This window comes from Cetorhinus maximus, chromosome 3, assembly GCF_964194155.1.
Source record: "Cetorhinus maximus chromosome 3, sCetMax3.hap1.1, whole genome shotgun sequence".
NCBI classification, from domain to species: domain Eukaryota; kingdom Metazoa; phylum Chordata; class Chondrichthyes; order Lamniformes; family Cetorhinidae; genus Cetorhinus; species Cetorhinus maximus.
The window spans coordinates 202,441,835-202,460,629 of NC_135881.1; the positions used below are offsets into that span (position 1 = coordinate 202,441,835).

Here is an 18,795-nt window from a genome sequence, read left to right on the forward strand (position 1 = left end):
CTTCTTGAGTGTTGTGGGAGCTGCACTCATCCCGACAAGTGGGCAAGACTTGTGCCTTGTAGATGGTGGACAGGCTTTGGAGAGTCAGGGGGAGAGTTATTCATCGCAGGATTCCTAGCCTCTGACCTTCTCTTGTAGCCACAGTATTTATATGGCTTGTCCAGTTCAGTTTCCGGTCAATGGTAACCCCCAGGATGTTGACAGTGGGGGATTCAGTGATGGTAATGCCATTGAACGTCAAGGGGTAATGGTTAGATTCTCTCTTGTTGGAGATGGTCATTACCTAACACTTGTGTGGCGCGCATGTTACTTGACACTTGTCAGTCCAAGCCTGGATATTTTCCAGGTCAACTTGCATTTGGACATAGGCTGTTTCAGTATCTGAGGAGTCGCGAATGGCACTGAACATCGTGCATTCATCAGTGAACGTCTGCACTTCTGACCTTATTGATGGAAGGAAGGTCATTGATGAAGAAGCTGAAGATGGTTGGGCCAAGGACACTACCCTGAGGAACTCCTGCAGTGATGTCCTGGAGCTGAGATGACTGATTCCAACAATCACAACCAACTTCCTTTGTGCTAGGAATGACTCCAACCAGAGGAGAGTTTTCCCCCTGATTCCCATTGACTCCAGTTTTGCTAGGGCTCCTTGATGCCACACTCGTTCAAATGTTTCCTTGATTTCAAGGGCAGTCGCTCTCACCTCACCACGGGAATTCAGCTCTTTTGTCCATGTTTGAACCAAGGCTGTAATGAGGTCAGGAGCTGAGTGGCCCTGGCGGAACCCAAACTGGGCGTCAGTGAGCAGGGTATTGCTAAGCAAGTGCCGCTTGATAGCATTGTGATGACCCCTTCCATTACTTTACTAATGATTGAGAGTAGGCTGATGGGATGGTAATTGAGCGGGTTGGATGTGTCCTGCTTTTTGTGGACAGGACATACCTGGGCAATTTTCCACATAGCTGGGTAGATGCCAGTGTTGTAGCTGTAGTGGAACAGCTTGGCTAGCAGTACAGCAAGTTCTGGAGCACAAATCTTCAGTACTATTGTCATAATATTGTCAGGGCCCATAGCCTTTGCAGTATCCAGTGCCTTTAGCTGTTTCTTGCTATCACATGGACTGAATTGAATTGGCTGAAGACTGGCATCTATGATGCTGGGGGCCTCCGGAAGAGGCTGAGATGGATCATCCACTCGGCACTTCTGGCTGAAGATTGTAGCAAATGCTTCAGCCTTATCTTTTGCACTGCTGTGCTGGGCTCCTCCATCATTGTGGATGGGGATATTTCTGGAGCCTCCTTCTCCAATGAGTTGTTTAATTGTCCACCACCATTCACGACTGGATGTGGCAGGACTGCAGAGCTTAGATCTGATCCATTGTTTGTGAGATCGCTTAGATCTGTCTATCACTTGCTGCTTCTGGAGTTGGCATGCAAGTAGTCCTGTGTTATAGCTTCACCAGGTTGACGCCTCATTTTTAGGTATGCCTGGTGCTGCTCCTGGCATGCCCTCCTGCACTCTTCATTGAATCAGGGTTGATCCCCTGGCTTGATGGTAATGGTAGAGTGTGGGGTATGCCAGGCCATATGGTTACAGATTGTGGTTGAGTACAATTCTGCTGCTGCTGCTGATGGCCCACAGCACCTCATGGATGCCCAGTCTTGAGTTGCCAGATCTATCCCATTTAGCACGGCGGTAGTACTACACAACACGATGGAGGGCATCCTCAATGTGAAGGCGGGACTTCATCTCCATAGGACTGTGTGGTGGTCACTCCTACTGATACTGTCATGGACAGATGCACCTGCAGCAGGCCGACTGGTGAGTCTAGCTGCTTATGACCAGGCAGTAACAGCTATGATTACTTGGATTTTTATGTTGGGTGCAGCTTCCTGTTTTGAGTGAGAAAATCTGGGGCACAATCTCCCACTTTTACATGACATTAAGAGCAGGAGTAGGCTATTGTGCCCCTCAAGCCTGCTCCACCATTTGATGAGGTCATGGCTGATCTGATTATGGCCTAAACTCCACTTCCCTGCCTGCCTCCCTAACCCCCTTGTCAATCAAAAATCTGCCTAATTCAGCCTTGAATATATTCAATGACCCAGTCTCCAATGCTCTCTGGGAGATCTGAGAATTCACAGACTACTGACCCTCTGAGGGAAGAAATTCCTCATCTCCGTCCTAATGGGAGACTCCTTATTTTGAAACTGTGTCCCCTAGTTCTAGATTCCCCCACGAGGGGAAACGTCCCCTTGGTATCTACCCTGTCAGGCCCCTCAGAAACTTGTATGTTTTAATAAGATCACTTCTCATTCTTCTAAACTCCACCTTTCCTCATAAAATAACCCCTGCATCCCAGGAATCAGTCTAGTGAATCTTCTCTGAACTGCTTCCAATGCAAGTATGGTGATCAAAACTGGACACAATACTCCAGGGTGGTCTCATCAATGTCCTGTACAGCTGTAGCAAAACTTCCCTACTTTTATACTTCAACCCTATTGCAATAAAGGCCAACATTCTAGCTGCCTTTATAATTACGTGCTGTACCTGCTTGTTGACATTTTATGATTCATGTACAAGGACACCCTGATCCCTCTGTACCACAGCATTCTGCAGTCTCTCTCCATTTAAATAATATTCTGCTCTTCTATTCTTCCTGTCAAAGTGGACAACCTCACGTTTTCCACATTATGCTCCACCTGCCAAATTTTTGCCCACTTACTTAGCCTGTCTATATCCCTTTGTGGGCGCTTTGTGTCCTCCTCACAGTTCAGTGGCGGAGCCAGGATCGCTCGGTTTGCTGATTTATTAAAGCATGAAATAAGTCTTCATGAAATAAGTCTTGAGAGGTACTCTTATGAATTACAACAGTAACTGTTGCACAGAGCTCTGTGGCAAATTAAGCAATCAGTAATATTTGTGTAATGAGAGACATTTGTTATGGCTTTCTTAACCCATTCACCAGTCTATTAACATTCCTGAGGAACTATCATTACAACAGTAACATCTCCTATTCCATTACATAAATTGCATTCCAATGTGTGAGTGCATTAATCTGAATCCTGAGAGCATTCTATTAATTTGTTACAACATTCTATGTAGATGAAGAGATTAACGCCCGTGTCATTTGCAAATTTACTACAGGGCAATAGTTTACATTTATGCATCTGACTAGATAAAAAAAATAATCTCAGTGCTGAAAAATGAACAAAAGAATAGCAAGCAAAAACTTTCGAATGAGACTTTAAATCAAGGCCCCATCTGCTCTCGCAGGTGGATATACAAGATCCCGTGGCACTATTTTGAAGAAAAGCAGGAGTTATTCCTGGGGCACTGGCTGATGTTTAGCCCTCAACCAGCGTCACTAAGATTATGGGTTATCTGGTCATTATCTCATTGCTGTTTGTGTGAGCTTGCTGTGCACAGAATGGTGAGGGGGCAGCAGTTATGTTACTGGGTTAGTAATCCAGAGGCCCGGACTAGTGCTCCAGAAACGTGAGGCCGGATTTTCAAAATGAGGTCAGGAACGTGACACGCAGATGATTTCCGGTCCTGCCTTGTTCAAGAACATAAGAAATAGGAGCGGGAGTAGGCCATTTAGCACCTCGAGCCAGTTCCACCATTCTCAGAGATCATGGCTGATCTGATTGTGGCCTTAGCTCCACTAACCTATGGAGGTTATGTCCTCCATAACCCTTGACTCCCTTATTGATAAAACAAAATCTGTCTAACTCAGCTTTGAATATACTCAATGACCCAGTGTCCACGGCTCTCTGGGGAAAGAGAACCCCAAACACTAACAATTGTCTGAGAGAAGAAGTTTACCCTCATCTCCATCTTAAATAGGAGACCCCTTGTCTTTAAACTCAAGATTCCCCCTCATTTTCATGACGCAACTTTTAAATGTAAATAGCCTAATCAGCCTGGGCGGCCAATCAAAGGCACCAAGCCCCTCCAGGAAGCGGGGGCGGCCATGTTGGAGGCTGTCACTGCCTGAGAGCAGGCAGCTCCGCCAGAGATCACGGAGGCAGAACGAGGCGGCCATTGACGATGGAAGAGAAGGTTAGGTGCAGCAATCCTAATGGTGGATGCAGGCCCCCCCCCCCACCCAGATTAGATTTTAGAACAACTCCAAAGAAAGTTACTAAGGTGAACAAGACTGATCAGGGTCGCCGGAAACATTTTGAAAATTTCAATTCAGAATGGGCAGGCCCTTCAACAAGCTCCTTAAGGAATTGGCAGAGACTGCATTTCACGTGCCCTACCCCTCCCCCCCATTACCCCTCCCCCCCACTACCTCTCCCCCCCACTACCCCTCCCCCCCACTACGCTTCTACCCCCACTACCCCTCCCCCCCACTACACTTCCACCCCCACTACGCCTCCCCCCCACTACCCCTCCCCCCCACTACACCTCCCCCCTACTACGCCTCCACACCCCCCCACTACCCCTCCCCCACCAACTACACCCCCCCACCCCCCCACCCCCCCCCCCCACCACTACCTCTCCCCCCCCCCCCAACCCCCCCCGATCCTGAGACAATCTCCAGGGCCTCGACTTTCAATTCTCGTCCACACTGGATCCCAACACCGCCGTCCTTTGAAAATTCCGGCCATGAGTTCAAATCCCACCACAGCAGCTGGGCGAGATTAAATTAAATTAATTAATACATTGGGATTAAAATGCAAGTCTCATTAATAACGATCATTAAACTACCAGATTATTGGAAAAGCCCAGCTGGCTCACTCATGTCCTTCAGGGAAGGAAATCTGGCGTATTTATCTGCCTTGGCCTACGTGTGGCTCCAGGCCCACGGCGATGTGGTTGACTCTAAATTGCCCTCTGAAATGGCCAATAAGCTGCATCAAAAAGTCAAATATTGTGGGCGTGCCTACACTGCTTGGACTGCAAGGGTTCGAGAAGATGGTTCACCATCACCTTCTCATGGGCTTCTTTATTCCTCTTGCCCAGTGGCAGATTACCATGTTTCCCGTGGTTTAACATGCCGTCAGTTCCATGAAATTTAGACAGAACTGCGAAGCTGACTGAGTGAAGCCAAGGACAGAAGGGGTAGGGTTACCCATTGTAACAAAAAATGCTTTATTTAATATTTTAGAGCATTAAAATTAATAATTACAGAGTGACAAACAATTTAAGCCTAAATTAGTGAAGCTTAGCCCCATTAAGTGGATTTGCAATGAGCTTTGCATTCATTATACAGGTAGGTGACAGTAAGACATGATGCAAAGGCTTTAATGTTATCAGCCCAAGTCCATGATGCTCCTTCGACAGCACCTTCCAAACCCTCAACCTCTGCCACCTAGGGCAGCAGGTGCATGGGAATGCCACCAACAGCAAGTCCCCCATCCAAGCCACACACCAACCTGATTTGGAACTATATCGCCGTTCGTTCACTGTCACCGGGTCAAAATCCTTGAGCTCCCTCCCTAACAGCACTGTGGGCGTACCTACACCACATGGACTGCAGCGGTTCAAGAAAGCGGCTCACCACCACCTTCTCAAGGGCAATCAGGGATGGCCCACCCAACAACATTCACAATATTCATTTATTTTGTGAATGAATAAAAAAAACTAATAAGAAGACCTGAGGTTGCATCAAATGCAAAACTATAGAATTAGCTGTTGTTGTACTTGAGGGAAAGACTGGTCAACGTATTTGGAACATGACGAGCATTTATGTGTTAGTACCGTCCTGCTAGATCTGTCCTCCTGTTTCTTATAGCACAATAGATCCAGTGCTATGGGAATGGCCTTAACTCCCAGGAGGTTTGTCTACTTCTCTCTAAAACAGTAAAATGTCCTGAAAATGCAGGTTGTAATTTTCCAGGCTGTTAATCAGGTAAGCATAACAATTGAAGCATTTATATAGCATCTTTAACGCGTTCACGGACAAACAGGAGGGAAAATAGATCATTAAATGAAGATGGAGAGGTTAGGAGAGCTCACCGAAAGATTGGCGAGCAAAAGTGACTGCTGAGGAAGAGAGAGAGGGAAAGAGAGACAGAAAGAGATGGCAGGCAGAAAGGTTGTGGACGTGTGAGCAGGCTGTACTGTCAGTGGAGGGGTGAAGTTCGAGAAAGGAAAGAACAAGAGATCGGAGTCAAGAGCGACATCGCGGGAATGTTCAGAGGGACTTTCTGGAATAGGTGGAGATGAGTCCATGGGAGGAATTAAAGACAAAGGTTTTGAATTTTTGGGGTTGGGGAGCCAGAGTAGATCATCATCATTAGGGGCAATGGCCAAATGAGGCGATACATAGTCTGGTTCAACCTAAGGCAGTGACCAGGGAGAGGGAATGGAATCATTGGCACGGGAGCAGAGGTTCTGGTGCGAGCCAAGGACAATAGCTTCAGTCTTCCTAACGTTGAGTTAAAGGAAATGAGTTGCTATGAGGTATTTGCAGAGAGCTGGTCATTGTCGAGGAAAACAGGGAAGTAGTCCTAATTGGGATGGAGATGCAGCACTTTGGAATCCCAATGTATTTGGCTACAAACAGGAGCAGATGTTCACGGCACCATCTTGACTAAGCTGGAAACCCTCTCCATCTACGGAAATTCAGGCCTAAAACACCAGGGCGTTCTTACGCAGATGTGTTTGCTGCCAACGCTGTGCTTGCGCAGTTCAAGTGTGTTACTCTGTGATATCATTGCGAGTGACAGAGTAGGCAGTGACCAGGATGAAAAATGCCACTGCTCCAATCATCCCAGCTCTGTTTTAGGTGGTGGCGATCTTTCATCCAATCTTAAGGTGTCCTTAATGGCTCCATAAAGTTAACGCAACAGTTCCAAATCCACTAGGTGGAGAAACTACCTAAACCTAACCATATGAATATGTATTCAACCAATTATTTAAAATTGGGCCCTCACATTTTTAACCCCCGGTGGGACAGAAGTGGATTAAATAGACTATTTGGAGAAAAGTCCCGGATTGTAAGCTGTTTCATTAAATGTCTTACCTTTCCTGCATATGAACTTTCTCCCGTTTCAAAATGCATGTGCTGAAAAAAAGAGATATGTCAAAGCTTTTTGTCTTGCACTCATCAGGACACTTCACAAGAATACCAATTTAAAGGGAAAACAACAATTTATTCTGTATGTGAAGAGAATGCTGATTGGTTTGCAAGTGTACTCTGATTGATTGAGGCAATACAATGGGGAATGCGCCAGTTAACTGATGATTGACAATTAACTGCCAAGTTTTGTTTAAATTCAAACCAGGCAGGTTGATTCTGATTGATCAAGGCATTACCCTGGGGAATGAACCAGAGAATGGCTGTCACCTATTTTGTTCAGTTGAAGCAGGCGCAATGTCCAGTTCTCAACCAATTAACAGCTTTTTGCATGAAGTATAAATTGTTGTTCCCTTTACATTTGGTACTGTTGCGAATGTCCTGATGAGTGCAAGACGAAAAGCTTCAACATGTCCCCTTTTTTCAGTGATACCCAAGTTCCGTACAACCAAATAACCATTTATAGAATAATATAGTTTCACTATTGTCTTTGAGGAGAACAGCATGAGGGGTTGCTGATGTCACTGTGTGTGCGCAGAGGGGTACTGGCAGGCTGGGGCCGGGTGCAGCCGAGTGACATCGTTGGTTTTCTGTGCATGCGCGGACTGGTGCGCATGCACAGATGGATACTGGTGACCATATTGTGCGGCCGTCTTGCACTTGGGCAGGAGACACAGTGTCCTTTACGCTTCTGCGGCATTCGATTCCACATAAAGAAACCAGCTCTCCAATGAGGCTGCGGGCGGAGTCCCCGTGAACAAGGATCAGTCCGTGAATGGGTTAACATAATAAATGAACCCTTCCACGGACAAATTAATCTTAGGGAAATGATTAGCTAAATGAGTGTAGATCAAAGGAGATGCGGACGTGACTTTGCCATATCCTGCCCGCCTCGGAAATAATTTCATCAGAACACACCAACTACCCACTCACCATATGTCAGACTTGGAATCATAACCCTGGTGACTGAGGACCTCTGGACTCATGTAGTAAGGCGTTCCAGTGAAAGTCGTCGCCAGGTCGCATGAACCCATCAGGAGGCGTGAAACTCCAAAGTCTCCTTTTTTTTTAAAAAGAAATGAAAAACTGTTTTTTTGTTCAGGAAATTGAAATATGGCAAAATTTTAGTTTGGCTATAATTAAAGGAGAATAGACAAGCCGCACCATCCATTTTTTTTTTTACAGCCCTTTCAGCTAGTCAGTCCTCTGCCAAGTTCATGCACCAGAACGCCAACACCTGAGCTAGTTAAATGGAGAATGGAATTTAATATTCAAGCTTGACCAGAGTTCCACTGGCATCTAGAACACAAGGGGAAAACTGTGCCTTTTTAATTTAGTCATGGGATGTGGGTGTCGTTGGCTGGGCCAGCATTTATTGTCCATCCTTAGCTGTCCTTGAGAAGGTGGTGATGAGCTGCTTCTTGAACCTCTGCGGTCCATGTGGTGTAAATACACCCACAGTGCTGTTAAGGAGGGTTCCAGGATTTTGATCCAGCGACTGTGAAGGAACGGCGATATATTTCCAAGTCAGGATGGTGAGTGGCTAGGAGGGGAACTTCCAGGTGGTGGTGTTCCCATCTATCTGCTGCCCTTGTCCTTCTAGGTGGTAGTGGTCATGGGTTTGGAAGGTGCTGTCTAAGGAGCCTTGGTGAATTCCTGCAGTGCATTCTGTAGATGGTACACACTGCTGCTACTGTCTGTCAGCGGTGGAGGGAGTGAATGTTTGTGGATGGGGTGCCAATCAAGCGAGGCTGCTTTGTCCTGGATGGTGTTGAGCTTCTTGAGTCTTGTGGGTGCTGCACTCATCCAGGCAAGTGGGGAGTATTCCATCACACTCCTGACTTGTGCCTTGTAGATGGTGGACAGGCTTTGGGACAGCCTTATCTTACAATATAGCTCAAATCCTATAGCACAATGGTAAAGATGTCTAACAGCAAACTACCACAAAAATCAAATAAAAATAAAAACAGAAAAATGAAAAACTTGCATTTGAAGCAGTTCAGAGAAGGTTCACTGGGCTGATTCCGGAGATGAAGGGATAGTTTTACGAGGAAAGGTTGAGCAGGTTGGGCCTATACACTTGGAGTTTAGAAGAATGAGCGGTGATCTTATTGAAACATATAAGATTCTGAGGGCCCTAGACAGGGTCGATGCCGAAAGGATGTTTCCCCTCATGGGGGAATCTAGAACTAGGGGATAAAAGCAAAATACTGCAGATGCTAGAAATCTGAAATAAAAACAGAGAATGCTGGAAAAACTCAACAGGTCTAGCAGCATCCGTGGAGAGAGAAACAGAGTTAACATTTTGAGTCCGCATGACTCTTCTTCAGAGCAAAAACAAGGGGGTACGTGTTCAAAATAAGAAGTCCCCCATTTAAGATGAAGATGTGAAATATTTCTCTTAGAAGGTCATTAGTCTCTGGAATTCTCTTCCCCAGTGAACAGTGGAGGCTAGATCATTGAATATATTCAAGGGTGAGATAGATTTTTGATGTACAAGCGAGTTAAGTTAGTTATGGTCACAATCAGATCAGCTCTGATCTTATTGGGTGGTGAAGCAGGCTTGATGCACCGAATGGACAACTCCTGCTCCTCTTCCTTGCAACCTTATGAACTTAAAATGCTGGAAATGCTCAGCAGGTCAGGCAGCAGCTGTGGAGAGAAAACCAGAGTTAACGCTTCAGGTTGTGACCTTTCATCGTAACCCGATCACAACTCAAAACGTTAACTCTTGTTTCTCTCTCCACAGATGCTGCCAGACCTGTTGAGTCTTTCTCAGCACTTTCTGTTTTTATTTTTTATTTCAGATCTCCAACATCTGGAATGTGTACAGATGATGCTTTCACTCATCGAGATAATCCACCCAAGGAACCTGCAGCCCACCCGCATAAGCAGCTAGCTACCTCTCGTGGATGGTTCTGGAGATCTTGCTGAGGCAAAGTCAGGCAAACAATTAATATTTAGTGGAAAGGCAAATTACTATGATGACGCTACCTTCAAAAACAGCTCCTCTGACATGTCCTCCTTCTTCCTTAACCGAGGTTTTCCATCCACGGTCGTTGACAGGGCCCTCAACCGTGTCCGGCCCATATCCCGCGCATCCTCCCTCACGCCTTCTCCTCCTTCCCAGAAACATGATAGGGTCCCCCTTGTCCTCACTTATCACCCCACCAGCCTCCGCATTCAAAGGATCATCCTCCGCCATTTCCGCCAACTCCAGCATGATGCCACCACCAAACACATCTTCCCTTCACCCCCCCTGGTGGCATTCCGTAGGGATCGTTCCCTCCGGGACACCCTGGTCCACTCCTCCATCACCCCCTACTCCTCAACCCCCACCTATGGCACCTCCCCATGCCCACGCAGAAGATGCAACACCTGCCCCTTCACTTCCTCTCTCCTCACCGTCCAAGGGCCCAAACACTCCTTTCAAGTGAAGCAGCATTTCACTTGCATTTCCCCTAACTTAGTCTACTGCATTCGTTGCTCCCAATGCGGTCTCCTCTACATTGGAGAGACCAAACGCAAACTGGGCGACTGTTTTGCGGAACACCTGCGGTCTGTCCGCAAGAAAGACCCAAACCTCCCTGTTGCTTGCCATTTTAACACTCCACCCTGTTCTCTTGCCCACATGTCTGTCCTTGGCTTGCTGCATTGTTCCAGTGAAGCCCAACGCAAACTGGAGGAACAGCACCTCATCTTCCGACTAGGCACTTTACAGCCTTCCGGGCTGAATATTGAATTCAACAACTTTAGATCTTAAACTCCCCCTCCCCCCATCCCCACCCCGTTTCTTCCCCCCCCGCTTTTTTTTTTCAATAATTTATATAGATTCTTCTTTCCCCACCTATTTCCATTATTTTTAAATCTAAAACTAAAACCTTGTTAGTCTTTCCACCCCACCCCCACTAGAGCTGTGCTTTGAATATCCTGTCTTCCATTCTTAATTAGCACTTTTCTCAGACAAATATCACCACCTTCAACACCTCTTTGACCCTTTTGTCTGTGACATCTTTTGATTATCTGCTCATCTCCACAATCACCACACCCTCAATGTCTCTCCCCCCACCCCACCACCCCCCCCCACCCCCACCCACCTTAAACCAATTTATATTTCTCCCTTCTTCCAACTATGCTTCAGTTCTGCCGAAGGGCCATGAAGGCTCGAAACGTTAACTGATTTCTTCTCCGCCGATGCTGCCAGACCTGCTGAGTTTTTCCAGGTAATTCTGTTTTTGTTTTGGATTTCCAGCATCCGCAGTAGCTTTTAGCTTTTTGTTTTTATTCTTAATTAGCACTTTTCTTAGACAAATATCACCACCTTCAACACCTCTTTGATCCTTTTGTCTGTGACATCTTTTGATTATCTGCTCCTGTCACGGCTTGCTTATCTCCACAATCATCCCACCCTCAACTTCTCTCTTCCCCCCCGGCCCCCCCCCTACCTTAAACCAGTTTATATTTCTCCTTTCTCCTAACTATGCTTCAGTTCTGCCGAAGGGCCATGAAGGCTCGAAACGTTAACTGATTTCTTCTCCGCCGATGCTGCCAGACCTGCTGAGTTTTTCCAGGTAATTCTGTTTTTGTTTTAAATTACTATGGGTGCTGGAAATCTGAATTACGGACAGAAAATGCTGGAAATACTCAGCAAGTTGGACGGAATCTACGGAGAGGGAGCGTTGGGCCTGATTTTTAACTCTGTGTAAGAGAATGAGTTTTGAGTCAGTTAAAAGCTCTATCAGTTTTGACGAAGTCTGATAGAGGGGTCGTGTGCAACAGAGGGAGGGAGAGAGAGATCCACTTAACGCAGGATAGATTGAACTGACTCTACACTTGTCACACTTCTGATTATTTTGTATTTGTAAACAAGCCTCAGTGGAAAAATAATTTGTCCTCGTCCCTAAGGGAAATAAAAGTTAGAAAAAAGTGATGCTGCTCTTTTGCGGCATGATATTAAATTTATGGCATGGTCTTCGGCGCTCCAACTCCAGCAAGGAACGTAAAAGTCTGTATGTGTCTCCGTACACATAAGCAGAGTCCCACCCACTGACATTCAAACGCCAGCTCGGTTTTAAAGTCATTGAAAAGCCAATTGGGAAACAAAATGAATGTAACAGATAATAAACACAGATATTGCTGGAAATACTCGAACAGGTCTGGTAGCATCTGTGAAGGGAGTTAATGGGCAGCATTTTCCGGTCGGTGAGTGGGGGGGCGGGGCCCACTTGCCTGACGTGTGAAATGACGCGGGATGATTTTCGGGCGGGCGTCCCGACATCACCCCGCCTCAGTTAGATTTTCAGTTCGGCTGGAGGGCAGATGACTTGGCTACACGCCCGCCGACCCTGTCAACGGCCCATTAAGGCCATTAAAAAAGTAATTAAAATGATTAATGGGCCTGCCCGTCCAACCTGAAGGTGGGCGGGCAGGTGAAGAGTCCAGGCAGCCTTCCGAAAAAGCACGAAACCTCATCCACGGGCGGGATGAGGTTTCATGAGGGATTTAAAATGTTTAGAAAACTTTTAAATAAAGGTAATGGACATGTCCCAGCTCATGTGACAGGGTCACATGAGGGGACATAGAAACATAGAAACTAGGAGCAGGAGTAGGCCATTCGGCCCTTCGAGCCTGCTCTGCCATTCATTATGATCATGTCTGATCATCCAACTCAATAGCCTGCTCCCGCTTTCTCCCCATATCCTTTGATCCCTTTCGCCCCAAGAGCGATATCTAACTCCTTCTTGAAAACAGACAATGTTTTCGCCTCATCTACTTTCTGTGGTAGCGAATTCCACAGGCTCACCACTCTCTGGGTGAAGAAATTTCTCCTTATCTCAGTCCTAAATGGTCTACCCCATATCCTCAGACTGTGACCCCTGGTTCTGGACTCCCCCACCATCGGGAACATCCTTCCTGCATCTACCCTGTCTACTCCTGTTAGAAATTTATAGGTTTCTATGAGATCCCCCCTCATTCTTCTGAACTCCAGCGAATATAAAATCCTAACCAATTCAATCTCTCCACATATGTCAGTCCCGCCATCCCAGGAATCAGTCTGGTAAACCTTTGCTGCACTCCCTCTATATCAAGAACATCCTTCTTTAGGTAAGGAGACCAAAACTGCACACAATATTCCAAGTCTGGTCTCACCAAGGCCCTGTATAATTGTAGCAAGACATCCCTGTTCCTGTACTCGAATCCTCTTGCTATGAAGGCCAACATACCATTTGCCTCCTTTACCGCCTACTGCACCTGCATGCTTACCTTCAGCGACTGGTGTACGAGGACACCCAGGTCTTGTTGCACATTCCCCTCTCTCAATTTATAGCCATTCAGACAATAATCTGCCTTCCTGTTTTTGCTACCAAAGTGGATAACCTCACATTTATCCACATTATACTGCGTCTGCCATGCATTTGCCCACTCACTCAGCTTGTCCAAAACACACTGAAGCATCTCTGCATCCTCCTCACAGCTCACCCTCCCGCCCAGCTTTGTGTCATCTGCAAATTTGGAGATATTACATTTAGCTCCCTCATCTAAATCATTAATATATATTGTGAATAGCTGGGGTCCCAGCACCGATCCCTGCGGTACCCCACTAGTCACTGCCTGCCATTCAGAAAAAGACCCGTTTATTCCATGTCAGGAAAGTTTTTTCTCACCTTTAATAAATTTTTAAAAGTTCAACCGATCTCCCTGAGGCAGCACTTTGCCTTGTGAAAGAGCACATGGACATGCTCGGGGAATCCCCCTCCCGCCTGCACGGGGAGCGCACAATGTTTCCGGGCAGATGTCACGCTGGGCCAGGCCTTAATTGGCCCGCCCACATAAAATGGAGGCGCGCCCCCAACCAGGGGCGCTGATCGTGAACCCGCCCGCTCCTGCACAATGCCCCCCCGACGGAGGGAAAGTGCCGCCCAATGTTTCCAACTCAGTTCTGACAAAAGGCCACCGACCTGAAGTGTTAATGCCACCTCCCTCTCTCTCTCTCCACAGATGTTGCCTGACCTATCACAGAATCATAAAATGGTTGCAGTACAGAAGGAGGCCATTCGACCCATCAAGTGCCGGCTTTCTGCAATTTAGCTCGTCCCACTCCCCTGAGTATTTCCAGCATTTTCTGGTGTTGTTTCAGATTTCCAGCATCCCCAGTATTTTGCTTTTATATTAATACAACGGGGAGATCTTGTAGGGCAATGGGTAGCGTCCTGACCACTGGGTTCAAGTCCCACTTCAGGACTTGATGGCCATGGAAGGTACATTCATAATGGGACCATTCAGGTTGATTATCAGCCTGTAAATCCTTCCGCGACCAGTTGATGGGAGGCAGTAAGAGCGGGAGAGTTTCCTGGTCAGCCACACCACAGAAGGCAACGGCAAACCACTGCAGGACTTTGCCAACCGTAATCGTGGACCAACCCAATGGAAGTCCATGGTTGCCAACACTCTCTTGGGGTATGGTACCTGAAGGAGGAAGAGGGTTAATATAACGTATCTTGGATCTATTTATTTCAAGAATACTGTGAAATGAAAAATTCTCTTAAGCTGTAGTTAATTAGTTCTCTTATTTCATTTTATGGAATTATTATAAAGATATCCTTATTATTTGCCTGGTGATTTATCAAAGGAGAAGATTTTAGTGAATGCTGGCTTAATTAGGAAGATAGAGGTTATGTGGAATGTAATAATTGCTTATTTGCATAAGTCATAATGGTTAGCAATGTAAAATGTAATGTAGCTGAGTAAGACATCCATAGTTATAAAGTGATTCAGTGCCAATTCCTGTGCACAGAATGTGTGCAAATGATGAAGTTATACAAGCCTGCCATACAATGCTGGTAGCCAAAAGTAGAACAAGTTGTGTCAGTGATAGGGGAAGTGGAACTCTAGAGACACCACAGTTTTGGCAGGTAATTAACTAGTGCTTATTTGCTTGGCGTATTCGCATGAATATATTCGCTGCAGAAATGCAGATGTGCCACAGTTATCTCTGAAGTTATGGGCAGCCGCTCCATAAAGTCAAGAAACAAGGAAGACATACTCAGTACAAGGACAGTTTCGGGCAATTCTTACCTATTTTGACAAGATTATTTTTCAAGAAGATGTTGTTGCTTTTCAGATCTCTGTGAAGTATTCTTCTGTAAAGGTTAATAATAAAAAGAAAATCACACAGTCAACTGCGTCATAGGTTTATATATAAAAAAAACAGTTTCCTGTCATTAAAAAGGACCAAAAAATGCATTCAAATAATAAAATAACTATAAATAGATGCTTCCGCACAAGCTTGTGGTAAGATTATTTGACGATTATAACAATGACTGCATAAGCTGTAATGAACAAATGCTTATTTTTCCCAATTAAATGTCTTCATCTGCTTGTTTGGAACAGCAGTCTACCAGCTCTCCAGTAGATGTGATTCGATAATTGCCTAAATCAGAGCCACATTCAGCTGTCATTGCTAAGAGCTTTCTTTAACGAAAAGGAAAGACATTTTGACAGCAACCCAAAAAAAAAAAAATTCTCATCTCCGCTCTCTGCTCATGCTTGCAAAATGTATGGTGTCCACATGCCATTTCTTCAATGCTCTGGCAATTTGATTCTCAGGAGCACTAAGCACACACTAGTTCAAAGTTATTTTTTCTAAATATATCCTATAATATTTTCGAGTGACTTCCTCATTCCTGATGTTCTCCCTTCATGAATTCTTTATAAAGGTAGAAACTGGAGGGCGAGTCAAAAGGAACTGAACTGTTCTACCTAACACACAGAATTCTTTCTTTTGCTGTTTCTTTGATCCATCAGCCATGATCTAATTGAATGTTGGAACCAGCTCGAGGGGCTGAATAGCCTGCTCCTGTCCTTACGCTCCTCAGATCAATAGCAAAGAACCAGATAAATACATAAGTAGCTGGGTAGATAGATGAGACAGATAGATAAATAAATAACCGTGTCAGCCGTGGCTCGGTGACTAGCACTCTTGCTTCTAAGTCAGAATGTTGTGGGTTCAAGTCCTACTCCAGAGACCTCAGCACAAAAACCTAGGCTGGCAATTCAAGGCGCTACCAAGAGAGTGCCACACTCTTAGAGGTGTTGCCTTTCAGGTGGGATGTCAAACTGAGGCCTGGCTACTCAGGTGAAATTACCAATTCTATGGCACTACTTTGAAGAAGAGCAGTGGTTTTACCCTGGGTGCCCTGGCCATATTTATCCCTCAATCAACATCAGTAAAAAGATAGATTATTATCACATTGCATTTTGTGGGCATTTGCTGTGCGCAGATTGGCTTCCACGTTTCCTACATCACAACCATGGCTACACAGGTCAAGTATCCTTTATCCGTAAATACAAAAACCGAACTCATCCAAAAGCCGCATTTTTTTTTAACCTCATCGAACTTTAGTTTAGTTGTTTGTCTGCACTGTTTACCTGTGATTTTTGTGGTGAACATATTAAAAAGAAACTTATTACAGGTACCCTGTATTTATTAGTCAGTGCTACGTCTCACTTTGCTCACCATTTTATTAACTATAAACTATAGCTAGCCTAGGCTTAGGCTGTTGTAATCTAAATTTATATGCGGTATCCGAAAACCGAAATCATCTGAAATCCAAAATGCAATTGGACCCAAGGGTTTCAGATAAAAGATGCTCAACCTGTACTTCAAAAGGACTTAATTGACTGCAAAGTGCTTTGGGACGACCTGAGTCATGAAAGACGCTAAAAATGTAAGTTCTTCTTTTTCCCTTCACCTAGGCATGATCAAAGGCTAAGCCAGAGTTGGACCAGTGATTTCATGGAAGAACAAACACACTACTGGAGCAGGTCTGAATGCCAGTTAGTTCTTTGGCCCCATTATATGAACAGACAGCACATTTGTCTGAGATTTCTCTCAGCTATTTTAGTGGTGCCTTGGTTAATCTGTTTAAAATAAATAGACACATGCTTCAGCTAAAATAGTCTTGAGGGAAAGGCGTAACATGCTCGGAATCCACAGCATGATTTCAGGGCCTTGGACATTTTCCACAAATATAAAAAGATATATGAAATGTTAATTTAGGCAGATTAAACCTATTAACAGTTTTTAATTCTGCGCACATGGCTATTTTGTAATAAGCTTGTCACTAAAACATAGCATAAAACAAAAATGTATTAATTATGATTAACATAATATTACATTAATTGCTGTAAAATTGCTTTGGAGGAAAAGCAGATCGGAATCATACCTCTCATGCATGTACTGGGCTCCCAGCAGTAGCTGAACAAACCATTCGATGGCCTGGTTTTCAGCAAATGTCCAACCAGCCCTTCTATACTCCTCAATTCGACACTGCAAATCTCCACCCTGAGAACATTGTTTTAAAAAAAGCAGAACCACAAGTTAAGCTTTGCACATCTACTAAATTCTTCTCCAAGAGCAGCAAAATACTGCCGATGCTGGAAATCTGCAATTGAAACAGCAAATGCTGGAAACACTCAGCAGGTCAGGCAGCCTCTGTGGAGAGAGGAACAGGGTTGATGTTCCAGGTCAGAATGAAAGATCCTTCTGTTGTGTTTTTAAATCAGACGATTTTACAATACTTCGCAAAAGATCAAAAGAGAGCCATCTTTAGCCACAATAGGTAAAGGTGACTTGTCATTGCTATTTTTATATTTAGAGTATGCTTAACTTTTAAACTCATAAGTGGATTTTAAATGCATAGTCACTCATTGGCGTAAGTCATTACACTGTGCATTTTTGAGAGAACCTTGAATTAATTATAGGGAAAACATTTCTCAAAACTCAAAATAAAACTCATAACTACCCTTATTTTGTTATATTTTTATACCACAGTTGTTTGGCAATGAGGGCTCCCCTTGGTGCCAGTCTTTCTTTCCCTCCATCTGTTCCCCATCTGTCCTCTAGCCCATCTTCCTTCCAAGCTGCAATCATCGCTGGAGAGTGAAATTGTGCAGGACGCATTCTTTCATGGGATGTGGGCATCACTGGCAAGGCCGGCGTTTGTAGCCCAGGAGTGGCTACATTCCATTTCAGAGGGCAGTTAAGAATCAACCGCATTGCTGTGGATTGGAGTCACATGTAGGCCAGACCAGGTAAGGACGGCAGATTTCCTTCCCTAAAGGGTATTAGTGAACCAAATGGGTTTTTAACATTAATGGTACTTGTCATGGTCAGCATCACTGAGGCTAGCTTTTAATTCCAGATTTATTAATCGAATTCAATCCTACCAGCTGCCATGGTTGAACTCGTGTCCGCAGGGCATTAGCCTGGGCCTCTGGATTACTAGTCCAGTGTGGTTACCATACACCACCGTCTCCCCCCAAACCCCCAGGTCTGTCACTGTTCCTGAACGTTTGGTTAAGAGGCCCGATAGTGGACTTGATGATCCCTCCTTGTGGTGCCATGCATCTGATTATACCTGATCTGCTGAGGGGTAGTGAGGTTGCTATGGGCTGTCATGAACCAAGTAGAAACCCTCATCCCCAAGCAAGCAGAGGTTCCTACCGAATTTTGAAAAGATTTTCAGGTAATATCAGATACAACTTATACCCATCTGAGTAAAAGCTCGAGGTGGGAAACAAACAGCTAAATATAGTAGATGGATTCACAGTTAAAATGGAAATTTTGCAACTCAACCCAACATTGACATTTAAGTCACTCAAGGATGTAAATTTAGATGATGGAGTGAAAAATATTACAGTGCTTTTATGACTTCCACAATCCAGAATCTTGCACCTCCATTAGAGGCAATATCATTCAG

At 45.0% G+C, this 18,795-nt stretch overlaps 1 protein-coding gene across 1 annotated transcript in view; it reads right to left on the bottom strand.

Moving 5' to 3' along the window:
- The window catches only part of nek11 (NIMA-related kinase 11), a 316,688-nt gene that overhangs the window by 189,251 nt on the left and 108,642 nt on the right, over nucleotides 1–18,795 (bottom strand). Inside the window, exons 4-6 of the mRNA XM_078535823.1 lie at nucleotides 17,260–17,378; nucleotides 15,110–15,174; nucleotides 7,967–8,093 (exon numbers count right to left, since the gene is read on the bottom strand). Of these exons, the coding sequence (XP_078391949.1) occupies nucleotides 7,967–8,093; nucleotides 15,110–15,174; nucleotides 17,260–17,378 (311 nt within the window). The remainder of the gene's footprint in view (nucleotides 1–7,966; nucleotides 8,094–15,109; nucleotides 15,175–17,259; nucleotides 17,379–18,795) is intronic.